This window comes from Talpa occidentalis, unplaced genomic scaffold (genome assembly GCF_014898055.3).
Source record: "Talpa occidentalis isolate TD23 unplaced genomic scaffold, MPIMG_talOcc4v2.1 talOcc4.8, whole genome shotgun sequence".
Taxonomy (NCBI): Eukaryota; Metazoa; Chordata; class Mammalia; order Eulipotyphla; family Talpidae; genus Talpa; species Talpa occidentalis.
This window is the reverse complement of record NW_023605194.1, coordinates 64226227-64247129: the sequence shown is the minus strand read 5'-3', so window position 1 is coordinate 64247129 and position 20903 is coordinate 64226227. Positions and strand designations below refer to the sequence as shown.

Genomic DNA, 20903 nt, shown 5'->3' with positions numbered 1-20903 from the left:
GATGAGCTTTTTTGCTTTTCACTGCATTTGGTTTGCTGATGTTTTGTTTAGGTGTTTTGCATCTCTGTGTATGAATGAAATCTCTACATTTCCTTCTTAAAATTTCTTTGCCAGGTTTTGTTCTCAAGATTATGCTGGCGCCTTGTTAAAAGAATTGGGCAATGTTTTCTCTTTACTGTTGTTTGGGAGGGTTGGAAGAAGATATGGAAGACTTCTGGGCCTGGAGTTATTTACTTTGTCTCTGTGGAATCTCATCGCTGTTTTCATTGGCAATGAGTGAGGTTTTGAGTGAGGTTGAGCAACTTTTTATACGGTGAAACAGCCAGTTGTAGTTCTCTTTCTGTGATCTAATGAGTCACATCCTTTTGCATCTTTCTAATGGACACTTGGTCTTTTATATTAAATATTTAAGTATTTAAATATTAAAGAACTAACCCCATACATTATATATTGAAATTATTTTAGCCAAGTTCTGCATTGGTCTTTTAAGATATTTTCCACATCAAATTTTTATGTGTTCAAATGTATCAGGTTTTAGGGTGTTTTTTTATGGCTTCTTGACTTTGTTTCATGCCTTCAGAGGTCTTTCCCACTTTTAGACTATAAGTAAAAGTTTCCCGTTTTTTCTTATATGTATATGGTTTTAATTCTTAAATCTTTGATCCAACTGGAATTCATCGTGTTGTAAATTAAAGATAGGGACCCCACTTTATTATTTTCCAAATGGTTGCCCACTTGTTCCAATACCAGTTGTTAAGAATTCATCTTTTTCCTACTGCTTTAAAATGCTTCTTCAGCACTGACAGAATTCCTGTATTTATTTGAATCTCTTTGTGAACTTTGCATGGTGGCTAATTGATTTCTTAGGTTTATTCTATGCTGTTTTAACTACTGTATATTTATAATTTATTTGAAAATGTGATATATTTGTTTACTTGATTTTTTAAAAAGATTTTATTTTTATTTATATATGCATACAAGAACTGGGGTATAGGCCAGAGGTGCAGGGTGTGGGGGGTGGCGGCGGCAGTGATGGTGAGAGGATTCACCAGAGACAGAGTGAGGAGCAGAACAGGCGGAATGACTGAAATGCACTGCTGAGGGGAGCAGTGGGCGAGACAGGAGAGGTCTGCTGTGCCATGCGGGTCAGCTCCTCAGCTGGGGATCTAATTTGTGCCTGCGTGCCTGCAGTGGCGGCAATAGCTTGATAGCACTGAGACTTTAATTCCTGTGCCACCAGGAAGGCCCTACTTGATTATTTTCTTAAACAATGGCACTGATGCAATTCACTGAAGAAAAATGATCATCTTTTTAATAAATGAGAAAGGAACACTTGCAAAGGCAGTTGTTTTAGCTTGCCCATTTAGACTTCAAACTCATCTTTAATTAATTTTTTGTTTATGGTTTGAGGTAGGGGTCAAGATTTATTTTCTCCGTCTCTCTATCCAGCTCTGAAACTAACTCTGGGAGCATTAATACTTAATTACCCTGCTTCAGTATCCTATTAATATTTCACTATCCTAGTCTGTAAAATTGAGAAAATCATAGCTCTCCTTCATTAGGAAGAACCGTATGACTTGAATCAAAACATGTATAGCTGTAGAACAGCATCCAACCTACGGGTAACACCCAACTCCAAACATATATTCATGTTACGAGGACATCCATTCATTCTCATTTTATTCTGTTTTTTAAAATTTGTCTGTTTTAATCAAGAATAAATATTGGATTCTTGTCAAATGCATCATCAGTTGGAGATGACCCTGTGATTTTTTTCCCTCTGATGAAAGATAAGAGTCACATTCATGGGGACGGTAAGTCCATAGTAAATTTCTTTGCTGTACTGGTGTCTGGCTCCACTGAGGTAAACAGGACATGTTCTTTTAAATGTGATGCTGGGTTCTGCTTGCTAATATTGTATTTATGGGCTTTGTTTTGAGTTTCACAAACACGATAAACCTATAGTTTTCTTTGACAGTCTTGGGGTCAGTGCTGCATTGACTTCATAAAGTGAATGTGCTCAATTTTCCTCCTCACTCTACACTGTGGGAGCTTAACTGGTAGGAGAGGTCTCTGTCCCTAATTTTAGTGAGGTCTGGATGCGAACCTCCCTGTCTTAAAGAAGGTGAGTCTGGGAGGCACTCCCCTGTCCCTGTGGCCGCTGGATCCCCCTCTGGTCTCCAACCTACAGCCAGTCACCTGGCCTGGCTTGTGCCAGCTTTCAGCTTACCTCTGCCTGTGGGGACAGCCCTTTCTCAGTTCTATACAATTTTGGTGAGGTCAGGACATGAAGCTCCCTGTCTTAAAAATGGCGCATCTGGGAGGCACGCTGGTCCTAATTTTAGGGCACTAAGTGTGTCCTAAATTAGTTCTAGAACTTTCCAGAAGGACATTTTCCTGCAATATTCTAATTTTTCCTCCATGTCTGCATTTTGACCGTTCTTAGCATGATTGTCATTATACTTAAGATTTCAAGATTTAGCAAACAAAAAATAAGTTACCTAATTAAATTTGAATTTCAGATAAACAACATTTTTAGTGTAAGTTTGTCTCAAGTATTATAACTGTATTTATATTGTCCTAGAAAGTAATTTATTTTGTCAGTTTCCAAACTTACTTGGGTAAATTGGGGTAATCTTTCATAATACTTTTAATTTCCCCTGTATCTTATTTCCCCACTCTTATTTCTGTTTTTGTATGTTCACACTCCCTTTATTTTACTGATTGATTAGCTAATAGCATATCTATTATATGTGTGGGTACATGTGTGTTTTCAAAACCTGTTTTTTATTTCAAATTTATCAATTTCTATTTCAGTTGCTACTGAGTCCTTCTGCTTGCTTTCCTTATAGTTTCCCACTAATTTCTTAAATTAGATGCTTTTTAAATTTTGAGTCATCTTAATATAACTATCGAATGCATTGAATTTTCCTCTGAGTCCTGCTTTAACTGTCTTCTGTGAAGGCTGATCTCAGTGTTATTTTGAACACACTGCAGTTTTGGTTTTGATTTCTTCTGTATAATAAGATGTTTAAGTTCAAGCTGGCTATGAACCTTGGATGTTCTGGAGGTAGTTAGGTGGGTGAGTGGGTAGTAATGTGGGTCTGACACACCAGAAACTTGGGTCAGAGTCTGGGTGAGGACGCATTATAATAGAAGTGGTGACTGAGCCTTGGTTGGGGGGGAGGGTGGCCGAGTGTGAGGCAGGAGCAGGGCATCAAAGGGTCTTCTCTCCTGCCTCTCCATAACTGTGCAACAGGCAGGTACACAGTTATGCTCTGTCACTGCCAGGAGGAACTGCTAAGACTGCCCAAGCTGGCCTTGGACTTATCAGTGCAGGGCAGACTCCCTGGGACCCAGACCATCCTGCCACTGGCCTATGAGGTTTGTGCCCAGTAGCCTCTTTCTCCCCAAGGGTTTCGGACACCTCTCAGACCTAAGTCAATCAGCCCTCCTTTGTCCCATCCCCTCCCTAGCCACAGAGATGGCTTAGGGAGGAAACTATGAGGCCCATGAAGGCTGGGCAAGGGACTTTGGCTAAATCACAAGCAAGTCGGGGGCAGGGGAGAAGCTTGGTGAATCACCTTCTGGCTGTGAAGTTCAGAGAAAGTTCTAGGGTGCCACAGAGGCTGCCTAAGGTGAGGCTGCCAAGTGGAGGGTCCTGATGGCAGGCCCCAGCCTCTGGCTCCCACCAGGTGTGAAAACCCTCTCCTCCTGCTTCTACTTTAGCCCACTTTTCTGTAGCCCACCCCCTGAACTGAAACTTTCTTTCCAAAATCCGACCCTGAGAGAGGCTGGGGACCTCAAGTGGGTGGCCTGAGTGCCCTCAGTGTGCAGCCCTATGGTTCTCAGCAGGGCACAATGAGGACAGCAGGCCTGCTGCTGTGGGGAAGGCTGCAGTTTTGGTTTTCATTTCTTCTGTTTAATAAGATCCCAAAGTGAGCCACTCTTTGTTGCCAGCTCTTCCTCCCAGAGTCTGACAGATGGCTCGTCCATCTTCCCAGCCAAACCTGAATCAGGGGTTTGCTCCCTGCAGACCCACACATATAAATATAAATATATATATATATTTACCCACACAGATAAATAACAGCCCCCACATACATGCATGTCCTGACCCCTGGAACCTGTGAATGTTACCCTATATAGAAAAGTGACTTTGTGACTAAGGATCTTAGAATTATCCTAATTATCTGGGTGAGTTTTAAAGGCCCATGAGCATCCTTACAAACTTTCAAACTTTCCCTATGTAGACCCACCTGAAGCAGAGGGAGATTTTACACTCAGAGGAGCAGGCCATCCGACTGCAGAGAGAGGGTTGGAGTGATGTGGCCACAAGCCAAGGAATGCCGGCAGCCACCAGAAGTTGGAAAAAGCAGGAATGATTTCCCCAGAGTCTCTGAGGGAATGCAGCCCTGCCCACACTTTGAATTCAATCCAGAGATACTAATTATGGATTCCTGATTTGAGAGACAATCAGTTTCTGTTGCTTTAAGCCATGAAATTTGTAGTATTTTGTTGCAGCAGCTACAGTGACCCTGTTCCATTCTGTCTGGCCAAATTTCACGGCCAGGCGAATGCTGATCCTTGACCCTGCCAATGGGAGGTGCTTCCCTGCAGGACGTTAGGGATGAAATGGGAATACTCCGTGCTCCCAGGACCCCAGGTCAGTCCAGCAGGGCCCACCCAGCAGCTGACACATTCATGGTGGTTGGGGGCGCCTCAGTTCAGAGCCGAGGTTCTCAATCAGGGGTGGCTTGGCATTGTCACAGCTGGCTGTGGGGGTATGGGGGTGCTGCTGTATGTGAAGCATAGAGATCAGAGATGCAACTCAGGATCCCAAAACGTGGAACAGCATCCCTAAGAAAGAATTTTTCATCCAAAATGCCTAACATGGGCTGTTAGGGCTGGGGTGGGATTTTAGGTTTTCATCCAAACGTCTCCTTGTGTGGAGGACAAGATCCTGAGATGGACCTTGCAAAGAGAGAGAGGTAAGTGCCTCCTGCCTTCCCACTAACAGACAGAAGCCCCAGAAAGTAGTGGGAGTGCTTGGCACAGTCGAGGGAAGTTGGTTTTCCCAACTCTGTGGTGCACTGCGGAGGACTAGAGGCACTAAAGTGAGTGCTGACGGCTCACTCCCCCACCTTGACCCTGAATCAGGCTGTGCTCTGGCCTCTTCTTTAATCTTGGACAGGAAGATGTACAGATGGGGAGTGCGGCCAAAGAGGGGGGGTGGGTTAAAGTCCAGGGGAAAGGCCTGAAGAAACTGGAAGATGAGGGCAGGGCCATGAGGGGCTTGGGAAGGGCTCTGCCCCATAGCTGGTCCCCACCTCTTGTAGACCCAAGCCAATCCCTGAGCTGCAGGGTCCAGATCCAGCCAAGGTGCTCCATTCCACGACCATGGTAGCCTGGGCACGTGACGGTGGACAGGATCTTGGAAGCAGCTTCCTCAGTAGCCCGAGGCCTCCCCACCCTTTCTTGGGTCTGCTGCTGCATACACACAGGTCCCCTCCTGGGACACCGCCTGGACCACATTCAGGAAATGGGACCTGTTGCCCTGGTTCTGGCCTCGCTCCTGGAGCCCCTTCTGCACCTCCTGAAAAAGAGAAGGCCAGTTCACAGGTGATGACAGCTTAATTCCTCCTCCAAAGAGGTCAGGGCATGGCTAGGGATCTGGAAACCCCTACTGGCCAAGCAAGAAAGCAGGACTAGAGAAACAGGAGACTGTGCTGAGCACTGGGAGGTGCCCACGACAGCCTCATCTACGGAGGATGAAGTCTGCAGCTCCAGAGGATAAGCTGACTCTGGAGAATGTGAAGGGAAGGGTGTCACCTAGGCCAAAAGAAGCTCAATGGGCCTCCCCGGTGGCACAGTGGTTGAGCACTGCAGCCTCTGCAGCGCCGGTTCGATCCCAGGCTGCCAGCGAGGGTCCCACATGGCGCGCAGACCTCTCCTGCCGCGCCCGCTGCTCCCCTCAGCAGTGGATTTCATCGGTCTGCCTGTTCTGCGCCCTGCTCTGGCTCTGGTGAATTCTCTCGCCCTCCCGCGCTTCTGACTGTGCCCAGTGCTTGTATAAATAAATAAATAAATAAATAAATAAATAAATAAATAAATATATAAATAAAAAGGAAGCTCAAGATGCAAGTTCCTTTCTGTCCCGTATGTGAGAACGCTGGGGTGTCAGAGAATCCCAGAGTGCAACATTGGAGGAATCAATCCATTGCCTTCGATGGAGAAGGTAAACGCTGGGGACTTGGGCTTGGAAACCTCCAATTTTAAGAACATTCAACGCAGAGCTTCCAGAAGGTGGAGCTTGGGGCCTGTGGAGTTCTATCTCCTCCAGATAAAGGAACTGCCCACCCACCTTAATGTCTAGTGCTCTGTCTTAGACTCTTAATACCTGGGGGACCTGAAACATGGAGGAGAGGCCCTGGCGCCAGTGGATAGAAGCTTCCATCTCAACACCCAAAAGAGACATGGAAAGCTGACTCCAGGAATGAGGGCAGGCTTTGGGACCCAATGGTTAAGGAATCAGCTGGAAGAAGGCCACGAGTCCAAGAACATTAATCCAGGATAAGGGCACCAGCAGTCCTGAGGGTGCAGCTCTCAGAGAACAAACCCTAAAGGCTCAGGTCTGAGATGCTGAGTCAGTGGAATTTGAGAGTCAGGGACCCAAGTGGGCCCACAGTACTGGCTTCCTAGAAGCTGAGTGCCTTGCCAGCCTGTCAGGGGCACTAGTATAGAGACCTGTAATGCCCCAGGTTGCCAATGACAATTTTGGGGCAACAGGCCAAGGACTTTAATCTACCAGGGCCCTAGATTATAGGGACAGCTAGGTACAAAGACCCTGATGCTCTACAGTCTCCAGTCCAGGGCCTCTGACCTGAGGCCACCACCAAAGCCATTGGCAGAACAGAGTCATGAGTTTCTGCGCTACCGGGTTGTAGGCTTCTCTGAGTGATGCACTAACTCCCCAGTGTCCTTAGATTTGAAAGTAGAGGTTGTCACTGCTGAGGTCACAGCAGGGCCTGTGATCCTGAGAGCTTCTAGTTCCTCCCAAACCCTAAGGAATGAAGACATTCCTGGGTCCGTTGCTGGCCTTGGTGTGAAGGCCCCCGGGAGTCTCAAGATCTCCAACAGAAGATCTTGCAGGCCATAGACCTGCAAGGCCAACCCTAACTCTCTAAGGGACCATCTCCATGAGGGTCTTGGGCTCATGGTTTGCTCGAATCCATTAACCCTGGTCCCAGGCTGTCTTCTCTAAATTTGCAGCATCTCAAGTCCTGGTAGAATTGATGTTTGCAGAGTAAGGACATTAAGAACCCCTGAAGGGGCTAAAGGATAAACCCAAGGGAGTATTTGACAGTCTCCAGCCACATGGAGGACCCTTTACAGGGAGGGAGGGCTTCAGACTCTGAGAGTTTGAGCTTGATAAGCTGAAGTCCTTTGCTACCAGGCCAGAAACCAAAGTTCTCAGGGAATACACAGCCTCTTGAACTCCAGCCACTCAGTACAGGAGCCTCAGATTGGCCTTGAGATAAAGACAGATTGATAACAAGTCACTTTCAAGGACCTTGAACCTCAGCTGCTTCAACGGTCTCTCCCTCGACCTCCCAGCATGTCTGAAGCCCTAAAGCCAAGAAGTCTTTCAAATTAGGCCCCAGCAGGGAGCATCCACCAGCCCAGAGACATTCTGAAGATGCAGACCACCTGCCAGGTCAAGGTGGAGTGGCTTGTGGAGGTGACAGGGAGACTGACGAGAGCATTCAGCTCCCTGGACCTGATGCACCAGGAGAAAATCTCTCTGCAGACTCACACAGAAATAAACTCTTCTACAAATAAACTGGCAAATAAAAGCTATAAACCGCACAAGGAAACAGCTCCATGAGAGAGTCTAAGAAGCCAAAGCCAGGAGAAAGGGTGCAGAGCAGAGCAGGGACCAAGGTGCTGAGGCGCTCGACCCGGGAGAGGCATGGCCAATACTCAATCCTCTGACTTGGAGAAAATGAAACTGGCCTGGTGCCCTCCCCACCACACAGAACTCCTCAACTCTTGATGGCCCCCCAAACACAGTGTGTCTGGCCTAAGAAAGCCCCTCCTGGGCTTTGAGCAACATGCACTGAGGTGTCCAGCTGGCTATGGCTCGGCGCATGGCCTCACCTCACTGAATTTGGGCTCGTACTCCACAAGACCTCTGCTGTTCACATGCAGGATGGGCGCTGCGATGGCTGCTTGCAGGTCGAAGCCAAGCCACAGCTTGTTTATGATGGCCTGGGGGAGAGGAGAAGGGTGCAGGAGGGAGGGTCACCAGCTACCCCACACCAACCCCCGTCCCTGTCCCATGCCCTGGAGAATGAGACAAAAGGACATTCCAGCCAGAAGCCTCCAGACTCACCTGGGTCACAGCAGAGATGATGAGCTCCCCCCCAGCCCCACCAATCACCAGCTTCGATCCCTGGGCTACGTTGATCAAGATGGAGGGGACCATGGATGATGGGGGCCGCTCACCTGGAACTGGAGGCCGAATGGTGTCACTGTGCCTCCTAGCACCCCACCCCCCTGGCCACCCCCTCCATCACTGTTTCCATTCATTGCTTTGCAAACCATGCTCACCCGGTGGTGGGGTGATGCTAGAGCCCTGTGGGTGCCTCCAGCAAAGGTCCAGGAGTTCGTTGTTGAGGAGGATGCCTGTGCGGGGCGAGTACACCATCGCTCCGAAGCTGCAGAGCAGGGAGGCGGGGTTTGGGCTCAGGGCCCTGGGCGCTGTCTCTCACTCAGGACCCATATGCCAGCCTTCTAGGGGCCCCTCATTTTAGCAGTTGCTCTCCAGCATGCTGGAGCCATCCCCCACAATCCACCCATTCCCCCATCAAGGGGACCCTTCTGAGTAAGGTTCATCTGCAGGGGTTCATCTGCAGTAGTTCAGGGCTACTCATCAGCAGCCTTTTCAGCCAGAGATGTCAGGGGTTTAGGGTGCTTTTGACAGAGGAAAGGGAGGGGTGGGCAAAATCAAGGTGCTGCCCATGGAGAGAAACAAGGGGAGTTGGGGCGCTGAGGAATCAGGTTGGGGCAAGCGTAGGTGTTGGGACCCAAGTCTAGGGAGCCAAGGATTGGGGTCTGCCTGCCTGCCCTGGGCCCCACGCACGGTGTGTTGATGGTGCTGGTGGCCGCCACGGCGCTGCCATCCTCCCCCAGCACGGACACATGGGCGGTGCCCATCCTGTAACCCCAGACCCCGGTCAGATTGTAGTAGCTGAGCTGGTGGTCACCCCGGGTGTCGATCCTCTGGCGAACGTGCTGGGCCAGAGCCTCACCCAGCAGGACCTGGGAAGCATTCTGGGGTAGGGGGCAGGTTCGGGGTCAGTGAGAGACCAGGTGGGGCCACAGAGCAAATGACAGTATGGTTTCAGCACCCTGAAACCTCTCTCAAACTCAGGCGGCCCCCAAGCCCTGCCCACCCTCTAGGTTCTCTGAGGTAAGGTGCTACCACCGCCCTTCCATACAGGCCATACCAGCATTACTGTCAGCTCCCTCACAGCGAGTGTGCCCGCCCTGCTCTGCCACTGCTGGCTGGCCTGGCCCAGAACCAAGTATATGGCCCTCCAACCCCAGGGCTCACAGGAGCACCTCCCTGCCTGACCTTCTTGCATGCCGAACCCTGGGGCAAGGAAGGGGGTTCCCCACCAGCCCCAGGCCACCTTACCTGGACCTCCAAGTGACTGCGAGGGTCCCACAGTCGCCACCTCTGTCCCCCGGCAAATTTGAGTGTCTCCACAAGGTGATGGTACAAGTGCACATGCCCCCCGGGCATGGCCACTGACTCTGAGGAAAAGTTGAACCCTGGGAAGGGGGTTAGCACAGGTGGGGGGGTCACTCTGTGTAGAGGGTTAATGTTAGCTCACCCCCCCCTCAAATATATCCACATCCTAATCCCCAGAAACTGTGAGTACTGCCTTACATGGCAAAGGGTGTGGTGAAGTTAAGGATGTGAGAGGAGCAGATTCTCCTGGACTATCTGGGCAATTCTGAATGCCATCCCATTATCCTTGTAAGACTGACATACAAAGGGGAGGAGGAGACTGGAGTGCCACTGCCCGCAGCCTGGGAATGCCAGCTGCCCCCGAAAGCTGGAGGAGGCAAAGAAAGATTCTCCTCTCCAAATGACACCTTGATTTTGGACTTATGGCTTCCAGAACCATGAGGAAATACGTTTCTGTTCTTTTAAGCCACCAGGTTTGTGGTAACCTAATATGGCAGCCACAGGACACAAACACAATCAGCCTGGGGCACTGTAGGGAGCCCCTCTCCCACCTGCAGGCTGTGCTAAGCGGGCCCAGTCTCAGCCCCGCTGCACACACTGGGCAGGCAACAGCACCTGCAGAGCCCCCTTGCTTTTGTGTCCTGGCACTGGGTTTGCAGTGGGAGGACTTGGTGTGTGGATGACAGTGGACTTTCAGCAAAGCCCCGGGTGGGAGCGGTGCCAGAGGCCAGCTCTAGAATGCATCCTTTCCACTTGTCTCCACAACCCGGTCTTTGGAGTCATTCATCTGAGGATGGGGCGGAATTGGAATTAGCAGTGGCTGTGCCAAGCCATGGCTGGCAGTAAATGTTCCCAGTGGGGCAGGATTCTAGGGAATGACCGTGGGCCTTGCCTTTGAGCACATTGAGGACGAAGCTAAGGATGGCGCCCCCTGCTGGGGGTGGTGGTGAGTACAGGATGTAGTTCTCCAGGGGCATAGACAGTGCATCCACCACCTCAGGCTGGAATGATGCCAGGTCCTGCAGAGTCAGCTGACTTCCTGGGGTGAGACAGAGAGATCCACGTACCGATGGGGCAACGGGAGCAAAGAGTGATAGACACTGACCCCATATTACACTGTGGGGCTCCCTTCATCCCCTAGTTTCTAGACCTAGAGGGCTGTTGGTAGGTCTGCGGTCATTGGCTTTGGGTCTGGGCCCTAGGAGGTAGGCAGGGGAATGGGTGAACAGAGATGAGAGGCAGGCAGGTTGGGGGAGAGAAAGGAAGGTAGAAGAGGCAAGCTGGTCCCTGAAAGACTGGGAGGGAGGCCAGCTCAGCTGCATGGGCCTAACCCATGTCCAGGCCCAGAAGCCCACCACGGCCCACTGTGGCCCACCACGGCCCACTGTTAACTCCCCTCTATTGGCTCTAACAGAGGGCCTGAGGCAGAGCCTTCCCTCAATCTCCAGCATGCACAACCCTGCTTTTTCTCCGGCAGGATAGGGAACTTTGGCCTGTCAGCACAGCTGACCTTCCTTGGTAATGTCCTCCAGTAGCATCTGGCCCAGCTTCCCTGTGTAGAAGGCTTCCACACCCTCGGTGGCCACAGTTTCCAGGGTATTGGCCAGTTCGGGCCACGGGAATGGGTCCTGAGCCCTCAAAGGCTTTGTCCCGTTGAAAAACAGCTTCCTAAGGGGTGGGGGCAGCCTTAGAATGGGGCCAGGTTCTAGAGGGCAACCACATTTCTGCATGGCTCTCAGGGAGGCAGTCCTGGTCCTCAATCCAAAAGGCTCGGGCGGACACGGGGAAGGACTGATTCTCTAGAATCTAGCTGACATCTCTCTCCTCACTCATTGCCCTGGCCCAGTCTGGGCAAAATACCCACTTGAACTTGTGTCTACTGAGAGTCACTTCTCCCTACACCCTGGGAGGACCTTATCAATGGACTGGCAGAGGGGGCAAGGGGGCAGCAAAGTCCTCCTGCCAACCCAGAGTGAGAAGGAAGGCAGGGCCAGAGGGCAGTTGACTCAGAGCCCAAATCTACCCCCTCGGGTTCCTATCACTTGAGTATAAACTCCCTCTGACCTGAGCCCCTCCATCCAAGGCCTCCTAGACCCCCATGGGGTCAAACCTCCAGCACAAGAAGGGGCTGAGCTGGAGCTGGGGTGGAAACTAGTCTCTGACTGTGGTCTGAACCCAGCTGCTGCAGAGGGGCCCTGCCACCACAGCCCCCTCCCAAGGTGGTGCTCACCTCAGGGATGACTGGAGCAGGGCAGCCTTCAGGATGCTGTTTTCCAGGAACTGGCTGAGGACAGGAGGCACACGGTAGCCCCCTCGGAGCAGCCTGATGGTGGGCTGGAAGAGCTGTGCCCAGGGTAGGCGGCCATGGCGCCGGTGGGCCTCTGCATAGCCACGGAGCTCCCCAGGCACCCCTATCCACTGGCCCCCTGCATGGCACATTAGCATCATGTCCCTGCCCTGACACTGCCCATTCCCTTGTGTCCTCAGCACTGTGACTCCCAGGCCTGCCCCAGGGGCTCTCTATCACATACACACTTGGCCCACTAGACCTGTCCTCCTACTCCCCAGCCATGGCAGCTAGAGTGACCTTTCTAGAACCCTCCCCATCTCCACCTTAACCCTGCTTCCCTCCATAGAAAGTCCACCAGCCCTCCGGGCCGAGCACAAACTGGCCCCACGACTCCCACCCCAACCCATCAACCCATTTCCACCAGACCACACAGGGCTTTGTCCATGCCGGTCCCTCTGTGTGGATCACCCCTCTTCACTCAGAGAGCCCCTCCCCCAGGAAAACTCCCACAACCCCAGCGGGTCAGGATCTCCATGGTGATTCCCCATCCCCTAGATGCTGGCCCTGCCCAGGCTACCAGTCTGTCCATGAGGCCCAGTGCCCTTTCAGAGGAGGGTTCTGGTAAGGCCCCATGGCCCAGTGGGTGGTCCCACCTGAGGACTCACCTGTGCCCAGTGGCTGGGCCTGCTTACATTTGTCCAGCAGCCCCGGGACATACTTGGCAGGCACTGTCTCCCTGGCATTGATGACCTCTGCCTTCCCTGGAGTCAGGACAGGGCATGTGAGTGGTCAGGGGTATCTCTGTGACTGCCGGCCTCACCCCACACTGAGATCCCCTTGCATGACCCTGGCCCTGTCCCCTCTTTGTACCATGAACTGACCTCTGTGCTAATATTCGGGATGGGATCTGCCAGGAGACTGTGCAGACAAGGCAGGCGGGACCAGGTGCACCAGAGAGGGGCATAGGCAGGCCGGACCAGCTGGGCTCTTCACAAGCACCTTACAATAAGCATGGTGGAAAAGCCCACCTCCCCGCCGTGGGTGGGCTCACCTGTGGTTGCATTGTAGATGGTGAAGATGACTCCTCCGCCCAAGCCCATGCTCTGAGGGTTGACAACGCCAGTGCAGACCAGAGCGGCGATGGCGGCATCCACGGGCGAGCCGTGCTGCTGGAGGATGGCTCTAGGGGACATGATCTAGTAGGTGGCGCAGCTTCTCGGACCTGGCCTTCCTACCTGGGCTTCCGGGCTGCTGTTCACTGGTCATGGTGATAGTTATGTGGCCCATCTGCTACTCCCAAGCCCCAGGTTAGGTCACTGGGATGTCCCCTCAAGTCCAGCCACTGCCAGGTTCACAGCACTCCACAGGTTGCAAATTGACATCCCTTTACCCTGCCCCTTGCCATGCGTAAGGTTCTTAGTTTGCAAAGCACTTCTCCTGTCATTATTGCCAAGTCCTCCCAGCAGCACTGACTCATTTGTGATAGGCAGAACTAGGCCTGGGCCAGCCACCCAGTCCCTCTCAGCAGCCCCAGGAGCCTAGCCTGGACAGCCACCACCCCATCTTATTGGATCAGCCCAATCCCTTTCAAAACTGGGCTTTTTCAGGTGACCCTTGGGTCCCGTCCTGCCACCAGGGCTCAGGACTTGGACTGATGGGCTGATGGCATCCTTCAGAGCCTGGTGTCTATGGGAATGCCTTAGTCTCCCTATCTATCCATGGGCAGCAAGGAATGAGCCCCTCAGCTCCAAGATGCTGCTCAGAGTAGTCAGTGCCATGGAAACAACCCAGTCCTTGGGACACAGCTCTGCACAGCTCACCAAGAACTCCCTCTTCCATCACATCCAGGAATCCTGCCAAGCTCTCAAGGAAGAAGGTTTAAACCCCAGTTACAGATGGGAAGACCAAGGCCCAAAGAGGGAGTAGACCTGAGTCCTTTCTCCCACCCACAAGACTTTGACCCCAGGATCCTCCTTAGTTCAGGCACCATAGCCCAACCCCTCCATCCTGCACTCAAATCTTCCCTTGAGCTGGTGCCTGTGTGTGGGTCCACACGTGGGCACACATGGAGGCCACGGGTACTCCCATGATCTTAGAGCGGGAAAACAGGCCATGAAGCTAGAGCCCGCAGAACTGAGACTGCTACATACAGGCATAGAGAAACACAGGTTTTTAAGAAGGATGGAACACCCTATACAAAATCAAAAGACAAATTGGAAAAGGCATTTTTTAAATTCGCATCCTGTACAAACATCTCCTCTCAAGCTAACTGGTGGCTCCCTCCCCCCAGAAGCCCTTGCTGTGCCAGCTGCCAGAAGACCTCACCTCCTGCTGTGTCTTCTACTCTTCTACCTCCTACTTCTCTGACCTCCTGATGTTGGGGGCCCTGGGCTAAGTTCTTGGTCCTTGTGTATCTATATCCTCTTCAGAAGAGTTGGTTCAGGCTCAGGGATTCAAATGCGACACCTATGCTGATGGCCCCAAATACTATCTCCAGTCCAGTCGCCTTCCTTAAATCCCAGACACTTACACCCAGCCATCCACAAGATATCTCCCTGGGTGTCTAAGAGGCACCCACTTTTTTTTTTAATTATTTTATCTATTTATGCATACAAGAGCTGGGGTGTAGGTCAGAGGTCGGGGGAGAGGGGTGAGAGAATTCACCAGAGACAGAGTTGGGAACAGAACATGCAGATTGACCAAAATACACTGCTGAGGGGGAGCAGCAGGCAAGACAGGAGAGGTCTGCTGTGCCATGTGGGTTAACTTGCTAGCAGGGGATTGAACTCCTGCTGCCAACAGCTTCATAATGCTGAGACTTAACCCCTTGAGCCACCAGGAAGTCCCAAAGGCACCCACTCTTTTTTTTTCCCAAAGATTTATTTATTTTATACAAGAACTGAGGTATAGGCCAGATGTGCGGGAGGGTGAGAGGATTCACCAGAGACAGAGCCAGGAACAGAACAGGCGGACTGACGAAATACACTGCTGAGGGGAGCAGCGGGCAAGACAGGAGAGGTCTGCTTTGCCATGTGGGATTTTTACCGGCCGGCCGGGATCGAACCCGCACTGCAGGGGCCGCGGACAGCTTCACAGCGTGGCGCTCAACCACCTGCGCCACCAAGGGAGGCCCAAGGCACCCACTCTTAACATGACCCAAACTACACTTTTCACTTCCTTACCACCTCTGCCCCCAAAACAGCTCTGTCCCGGTCTCCACCCTCAGAAAGGACAGAATCATTCACCCTTTTTGCATCGGCCAGTCATCTTTGGAGTCACCCTTAAAAGTTTCATCCCCACATCAAATTCTGCCAGTTAGTTATACCCATATTCTAATTTCTTCTCATCACCTCCACCACTACCATCCAGGTCCAAGCCACCCTCATCTCTCACCTGTGTTATTACAATGACCTCCTACCAAGCCACCCACCTTTGCCATGCTACCTCATATTTTAACAAAATAATCTGTTTAAAATATAAATCAGACATTCTGGTAATAAGAGACAAAATGATGAAGCCCGGGGGCCTCCTTGGTGGTTCAAGGCGTTAAGTGTCAGCACTATGAAGCTATCCACAACTACCACAGCAGGAGTTCCATCCCCGCCAGGGAGCTGCCCACATGGCACAGCTGACCTCTCCTGTCTCGTCCGCTGCTCCCCTCAGCAGTGTATTTCAGTCAGTCTGCCTGTTCTGCTCCCCACTCTGTCTCTGGTGAATCCTCTCACCACCCACACCTCTGGTCTGTACCCCAGCTCTTGTATGCATAAATAAATAAATCTTTAAAAGAAAAAAAATGATGGGGCCTCTCCGGTGGCACAGCGGTTGAGCACTGGGTTGTGAAGCTGCCTGCAGCCTATGCAGCGCCGGTTCGATTCCCGGCTGCTCCCCGGCCACCGGAGGAGGGTCCCACATGGCGCGCAGACCTCTCCTGCCGCCCGCTGCTCCCCTCAGCAGTGTACTTCGGTCCTTCTGCCTGCTCTGCTCCCCGCTCTGGCTCTGGTGAATTCTCTCACCCTCCCATGCTTCTGACTGTACCCAGTGCATGTATAAATAAATAAAAATAAATCTTTAAAAAAAGAAAGAAAGAAAGAAAGAAAAAAATGATGCAGCCCAAACACAAAGAAAGCCAGACCAACAGAAAATATCTACTTCAAAGGATCAGAGGCAGTAAATATAGGCCCTAAGAGAGGAGTGAGCTGGCATTTGGAGCTGCTTCTCCCTCAAGGTATCTGCCAGTCCTGGAAGAGGTGGCTAGAGGTGGAGACCTGCTTTTACCCTCCCGTGTCTCTAGTGGTGAGAGTGAGGGGTGGGGAAGGGGGGGATGAAGTCGGGTGGGGGTGGGGTGGCAGGTGTGCTGGGGAAGTGGCCTTGGAGATGGATCCTTGCTAGGAAAAACAGAGAACTAGAACTAGACCAGCCCTAATCAGCACGGTGGCCCAGTGTCAGATCACCTCAGTCTCTCAAATTAAATTACCCCAGAATGGTGGAATCCTGAAAAAAATTTTTTTAATTATTTTTAACAATTTCTACACATATTCTCCAGTGTTAGATTAAAAATAACAAAGCAAACAAGTGTGGAACTAAGGAGACAGGATGGAGGTACACCAGTAGGGGAATCTAAAATGCAGCCAGAGACCATACAGGAAATGTTAATTCCACAAGCCTCTGCCTGGCTAGAGCCCAACAGAAACCGTGTGGCCCTGGGGCCTGGCACACAACTGCAGGCTCCAGCAGGGGTTGAGGAAGACTAAGCAGCAGGCCAATCCACAGAGACAGTTATTTCTTGCTCGAGTCACAGAGTCACCGTCAGTCGTAACTGTTCAGGAAAATTGTGTCAGACTGTCCGTCAAATAGGGGTGCTGAGGGACCCCGAGGTTCATGACTTCTACGTAGGAAAGAATTCACATGGGAGTCAGTGTAGGAGAGTTAGAAATGAAGCTTTATTGTAGGTGAGAGTGTACACTGAGAGTGAGAAGATTCAGAAGAGAATTGCCCTTAGGCTGGAAGTGCTGATAGAAATACTTGCATAGTGGGCCTCCCTGGTGGTGCAAGGGGTTAAGACGCAACCTATGAAGCTGTGCTCAGCCACTGTAGCACGAGTTCGACCCCCGGCCAGGGAGCAACCCACATGGCGCAGCAGACCTCTCCTGTCTAACCCGCTGCTCCCCTCAGCAGTGTATTTCAGTCAGTCTGCCTGTTCTGTTCCCCACTCTGTCTCTGGTGGATCCTCTCATCCCCCACACCTCTGGCCTATACCCCAGTTCTTGTATGCATAAATAAATCTTAAAAAAAAAAAAAGAAATACTTGCATAATATGAGGGGCCAAGGCTCACAGATGGGATCCTAAATGGGTTTTGATAACTTTTGTTTAACAGAAGGGGCAGGAATTTACAGATTGGGATAATGAGATTTGGCCAATTTTGTTGATCAAAAGCACCTGACCCCTAACTTCCTGTTAGATACCATAGGAGTTTTATAACTAGTGGCATCTGGTGTGAGATAAACTAATGGGGTTAAATCAAACTAATAGGGTTCAGGTCACTTTGTTCTGAAATGTGCACAGCTGTTTTTCAGATATGCTGGAAGAGGGAAGCAGGAAGCTGTAGCCATTGAGCTAAATTCCTGCAGGCAAATCAGGTAGCATTTCAGGGATATTCATCCATGTACATGTTACATAAGAACTTAGAGAAATTACTGCAGGATTCCCTAATGCGCTCACAGGTCCTATAGATCTTGCCAGTGAGTTTAACTTGGTCATCAAGTTATGAACCAGGTTATTCTGACTTATACCAACTTATTCACAAGTTTGCTGGAGAAGGTGGAGCCAAAGAATGAATGACTAAAATAAACTGGAAAAATACCTTAGAAAACTTCCCCAAGAAAATAGCAACTCATCAGACAAATGCTCTTAAATTAAGAAAAGTCCTGGGCCTCCCCTGTTGGTGCAGGCAGTTGAGCACAGAGATGTGAAGCTGTCCTCAGCCTCTGTAGTGCAGGTTCAATCCCAGCTGGCCGGTGAGGGTCCCACATAGTGCAGCAGACCTCTCTTGTCTCGCCCGCTGCTCACCTCAGCAGTGTATTTCGTCAGTCTGCCTGTTCTGCTCCCTACTCTGTCTCTGGTGAATCCTCTCACCCCCGCACACACCTCTGGCCTGTACCCCGGTTCTTGTAGACATAAATAAATAAATCTTGAAAGAAAAGTCCTCCACATCCCTGAGGTCTTCCCAAAAAATTATAGACTGGAAAAATTCTCAACAATCATTCAAATACCTGAGGGGATTTTTTTTAATCGATTTGAAAATATTTTTCAGCAATATTTGGGTGCAGATGATATAAACTATAATTTTTTTTTCCAGTTCAATTCTTCCTTTGATTAGTCAGCTAGAGGAAAAACTTGTCACTTGGCTAAATGGCATCACTGAGCCACTGTGGGAACTCATGATCTGGTTAATTTGGCTGAACAGTTCTCCAAAACCCTTTTATTTTTATTAATTTTTATCTTTATTTAAAGATTTATTTATTTGTACATATATACAAGAACTGGAGTACAGGCCAGAGATGTGGGGGAGTAAGAAGATTCACCAGAGGCAAAGTGGGAAACAGAACAGGCAGATTGACTGAAATACACTGCTGAGGGGGGAGCAGCAGGTGAGTCAGGAGAGGTCTGCTTTGCCATGTGGGTAGCTTGGTGGCTGGGGATCGAACTCGTGCTGCAGTGGCCACGGATAGCTTCATAGTTTGCGTCTTAACAACTTGCACCACCAGGGAGGCCCCAAAACCCTTTTAAAAGCTGCCAAAAAAAAAAAAAAAGGTGACCCAAGTTCTGAATGTACAGATACAGACTGCACATTCAAATGTAGCAATCAAGGCATAAGTCAACCTTTCAAAAGACATATTTCCAAGCCCCTTAGAATAGGACTGCTCCAAGGAAATAGAGGTGGAACTTAAATCGCTTTAAATCACGCATGTTACTTGGCTAAAGGACAAGTTGCTAGCATTTATACTGATAGCAGATATGCCTTTGGAGTGGCTCGTGATTTTGACATGATCTGGAAACAAAGAGGATTTTTAACCTCCTCAAGGCAACTAACAAAAAACAGCCACAAAGTCCTGGATCTTCTAAATGCTATCCAAAATATAAGTCTCTGGCAGTAGTAAAGATTCCTGGATACTCAAAACTGAATACAAAAGAAAGTAAAGTGGGGGGAGTGAGTTAAAAAAAAACAAACAGTAAAAGCAACCATTTTGTGGATGCCACTGCCAAGCTGTAGTCCTCTATGAACCCAAGTTTCTCTTTGAATTTCCTTTTCGACCTTCAAAGTTTCTAGGGAAGTTTACAGGAAATCCAGAAAAATTTCAACAACTAGTTGCTAAACCAGAAAAAGAAAACTGGCAAAAACACAGATGCCTTTTTAACAAGGAGACAAGTTTGTGGTTTGGCACTAATAAACGATCAATCTTCCCAGACCAACATGTACTCACTGGAGTACAGAGTAAATGATAACATGGTGGAAAAATATTACTGGAAACCATCTCCCAAGATTGCCTCAGGTTTGTCAGAGGTGTCCTATCTGCCCCAAACATATCCAAGTAAACCGTTTCACATATCAACAGGACACCTTCCCTTACCAACAGGCCCATTTGAAGTATACTAATTGGATTTTTTCACACTGCTGTCATTTCAAGGGTATAACTATGTTTTAGTAATGGTTTGCATGTTTTCCCATTGGGTTAAAGCATTTCCATGTTACACAACCACATCACATACAGTATGTAGAAAAATCCTTAAAAGAATTATTCCATGGGCCTCCCTGGTGGCACGAGGGGTTAAGCACAGCACTTTGAAGATATCCGAAGTCTCTGCTGCACAAGTTTGATCCCTTGCCAGCCAGGGAGCTACCCACATGGTGCAGCAGACCTCTGCTGTCTCGCCTGCTGCTCCCCTCAGCAGTGTATTTCAGTAGATCTGCCTGTTCTGCTCCCCACTCTGTCTCTGGTGAATCCTCTCACCCCCCGCACCTCTGGCTGTACCCCAGTTTTTGTATGCATAAATAAATAAATCTTTAAAAAAAAAGAATTATTCCTGCTTTTGCAGTTCCTCCAGTGTATCTTAGTGCTTGAGGGATTCACTTTACAGACAAATCAAACCATCTGTAAAATCTGGCTAACTTGACACCACCTCATTTTGCTTACCATTTCTGATCTTCTGGACCTGACCATAGTTCAGTTTTATGCTGACTCTATATTCCCCAGAATTGTAATGCCTAAGACTCCAAATAAACTCCTGTTTTTCTTCACAATTTTGCCTCAATTTGTTGACACAAGGAACTAAGACAGTGCAAAGAAAATCCAAATGAAACCTCAGACTATGATTTAAAAAAAAGGGCCCAGAAGGCCTCCAGATTATGAAATTGTCAGAACAGAGTTTAAATAACTATATTCAAAGATATAAAAGGCATGATTAAGAATTTCACCAGAGAACTGGCAGCTTTTAACTATGAAGTTAAGATCTCAGTGTTGATAGTAGATTAATAACAGATGGGAAAGAAAAAGATAAACTCAATACAAACTATTCAAATTTTAATACATATAATAAAAGACAGGGCCTCCCTGGTGGCGCAAGGGGTAGAGATGCAGCACTATGAAGCTATCTGTAGCCACTGCAGCACAAGTTCTATCCCCAGCCAGGGAGGTGACCCACATGGCACAGCAGACCTTTGCTGTCTCGCCTGCTGCTTCCCTCAGCAGTGTATTTCAATCAGTCCTCCTGTTCTGCTCCCCACTCTGTCTTTGGTGAATCCTCTCACCCCCCACACCTCTGGCATGTACCCCAGTTCTTGTATGCATAAACAA

General features: G+C 49.6%; 1 protein-coding gene across 1 annotated transcript in view; it reads right to left on the bottom strand.

Moving 5' to 3' along the window:
• Nucleotides 1-977: 977 nt before the first annotated feature.
• Nucleotides 978-20903, bottom strand: part of GGT5 (gamma-glutamyltransferase 5) — a 42580-nt gene continuing 22654 nt past the window's right edge. Inside the window, exons 2-12 of the mRNA XM_037495997.2 lie at nucleotides 13102-13232; nucleotides 12716-12811; nucleotides 11991-12186; nucleotides 11271-11428; nucleotides 10653-10799; nucleotides 9704-9840; nucleotides 9146-9336; nucleotides 8614-8720; nucleotides 8396-8514; nucleotides 8161-8271; nucleotides 978-5596 (exon numbers count right to left, since the gene is read on the bottom strand). Coding sequence (XP_037351894.1) covers nucleotides 5450-5596; nucleotides 8161-8271; nucleotides 8396-8514; nucleotides 8614-8720; nucleotides 9146-9336; nucleotides 9704-9840; nucleotides 10653-10799; nucleotides 11271-11428; nucleotides 11991-12186; nucleotides 12716-12811; nucleotides 13102-13232 — 1540 coding nt within the window. The 3' untranslated portion in view covers nucleotides 978-5449. The remainder of the gene's footprint in view (nucleotides 5597-8160; nucleotides 8272-8395; nucleotides 8515-8613; nucleotides 8721-9145; nucleotides 9337-9703; nucleotides 9841-10652; nucleotides 10800-11270; nucleotides 11429-11990; nucleotides 12187-12715; nucleotides 12812-13101; nucleotides 13233-20903) is intronic.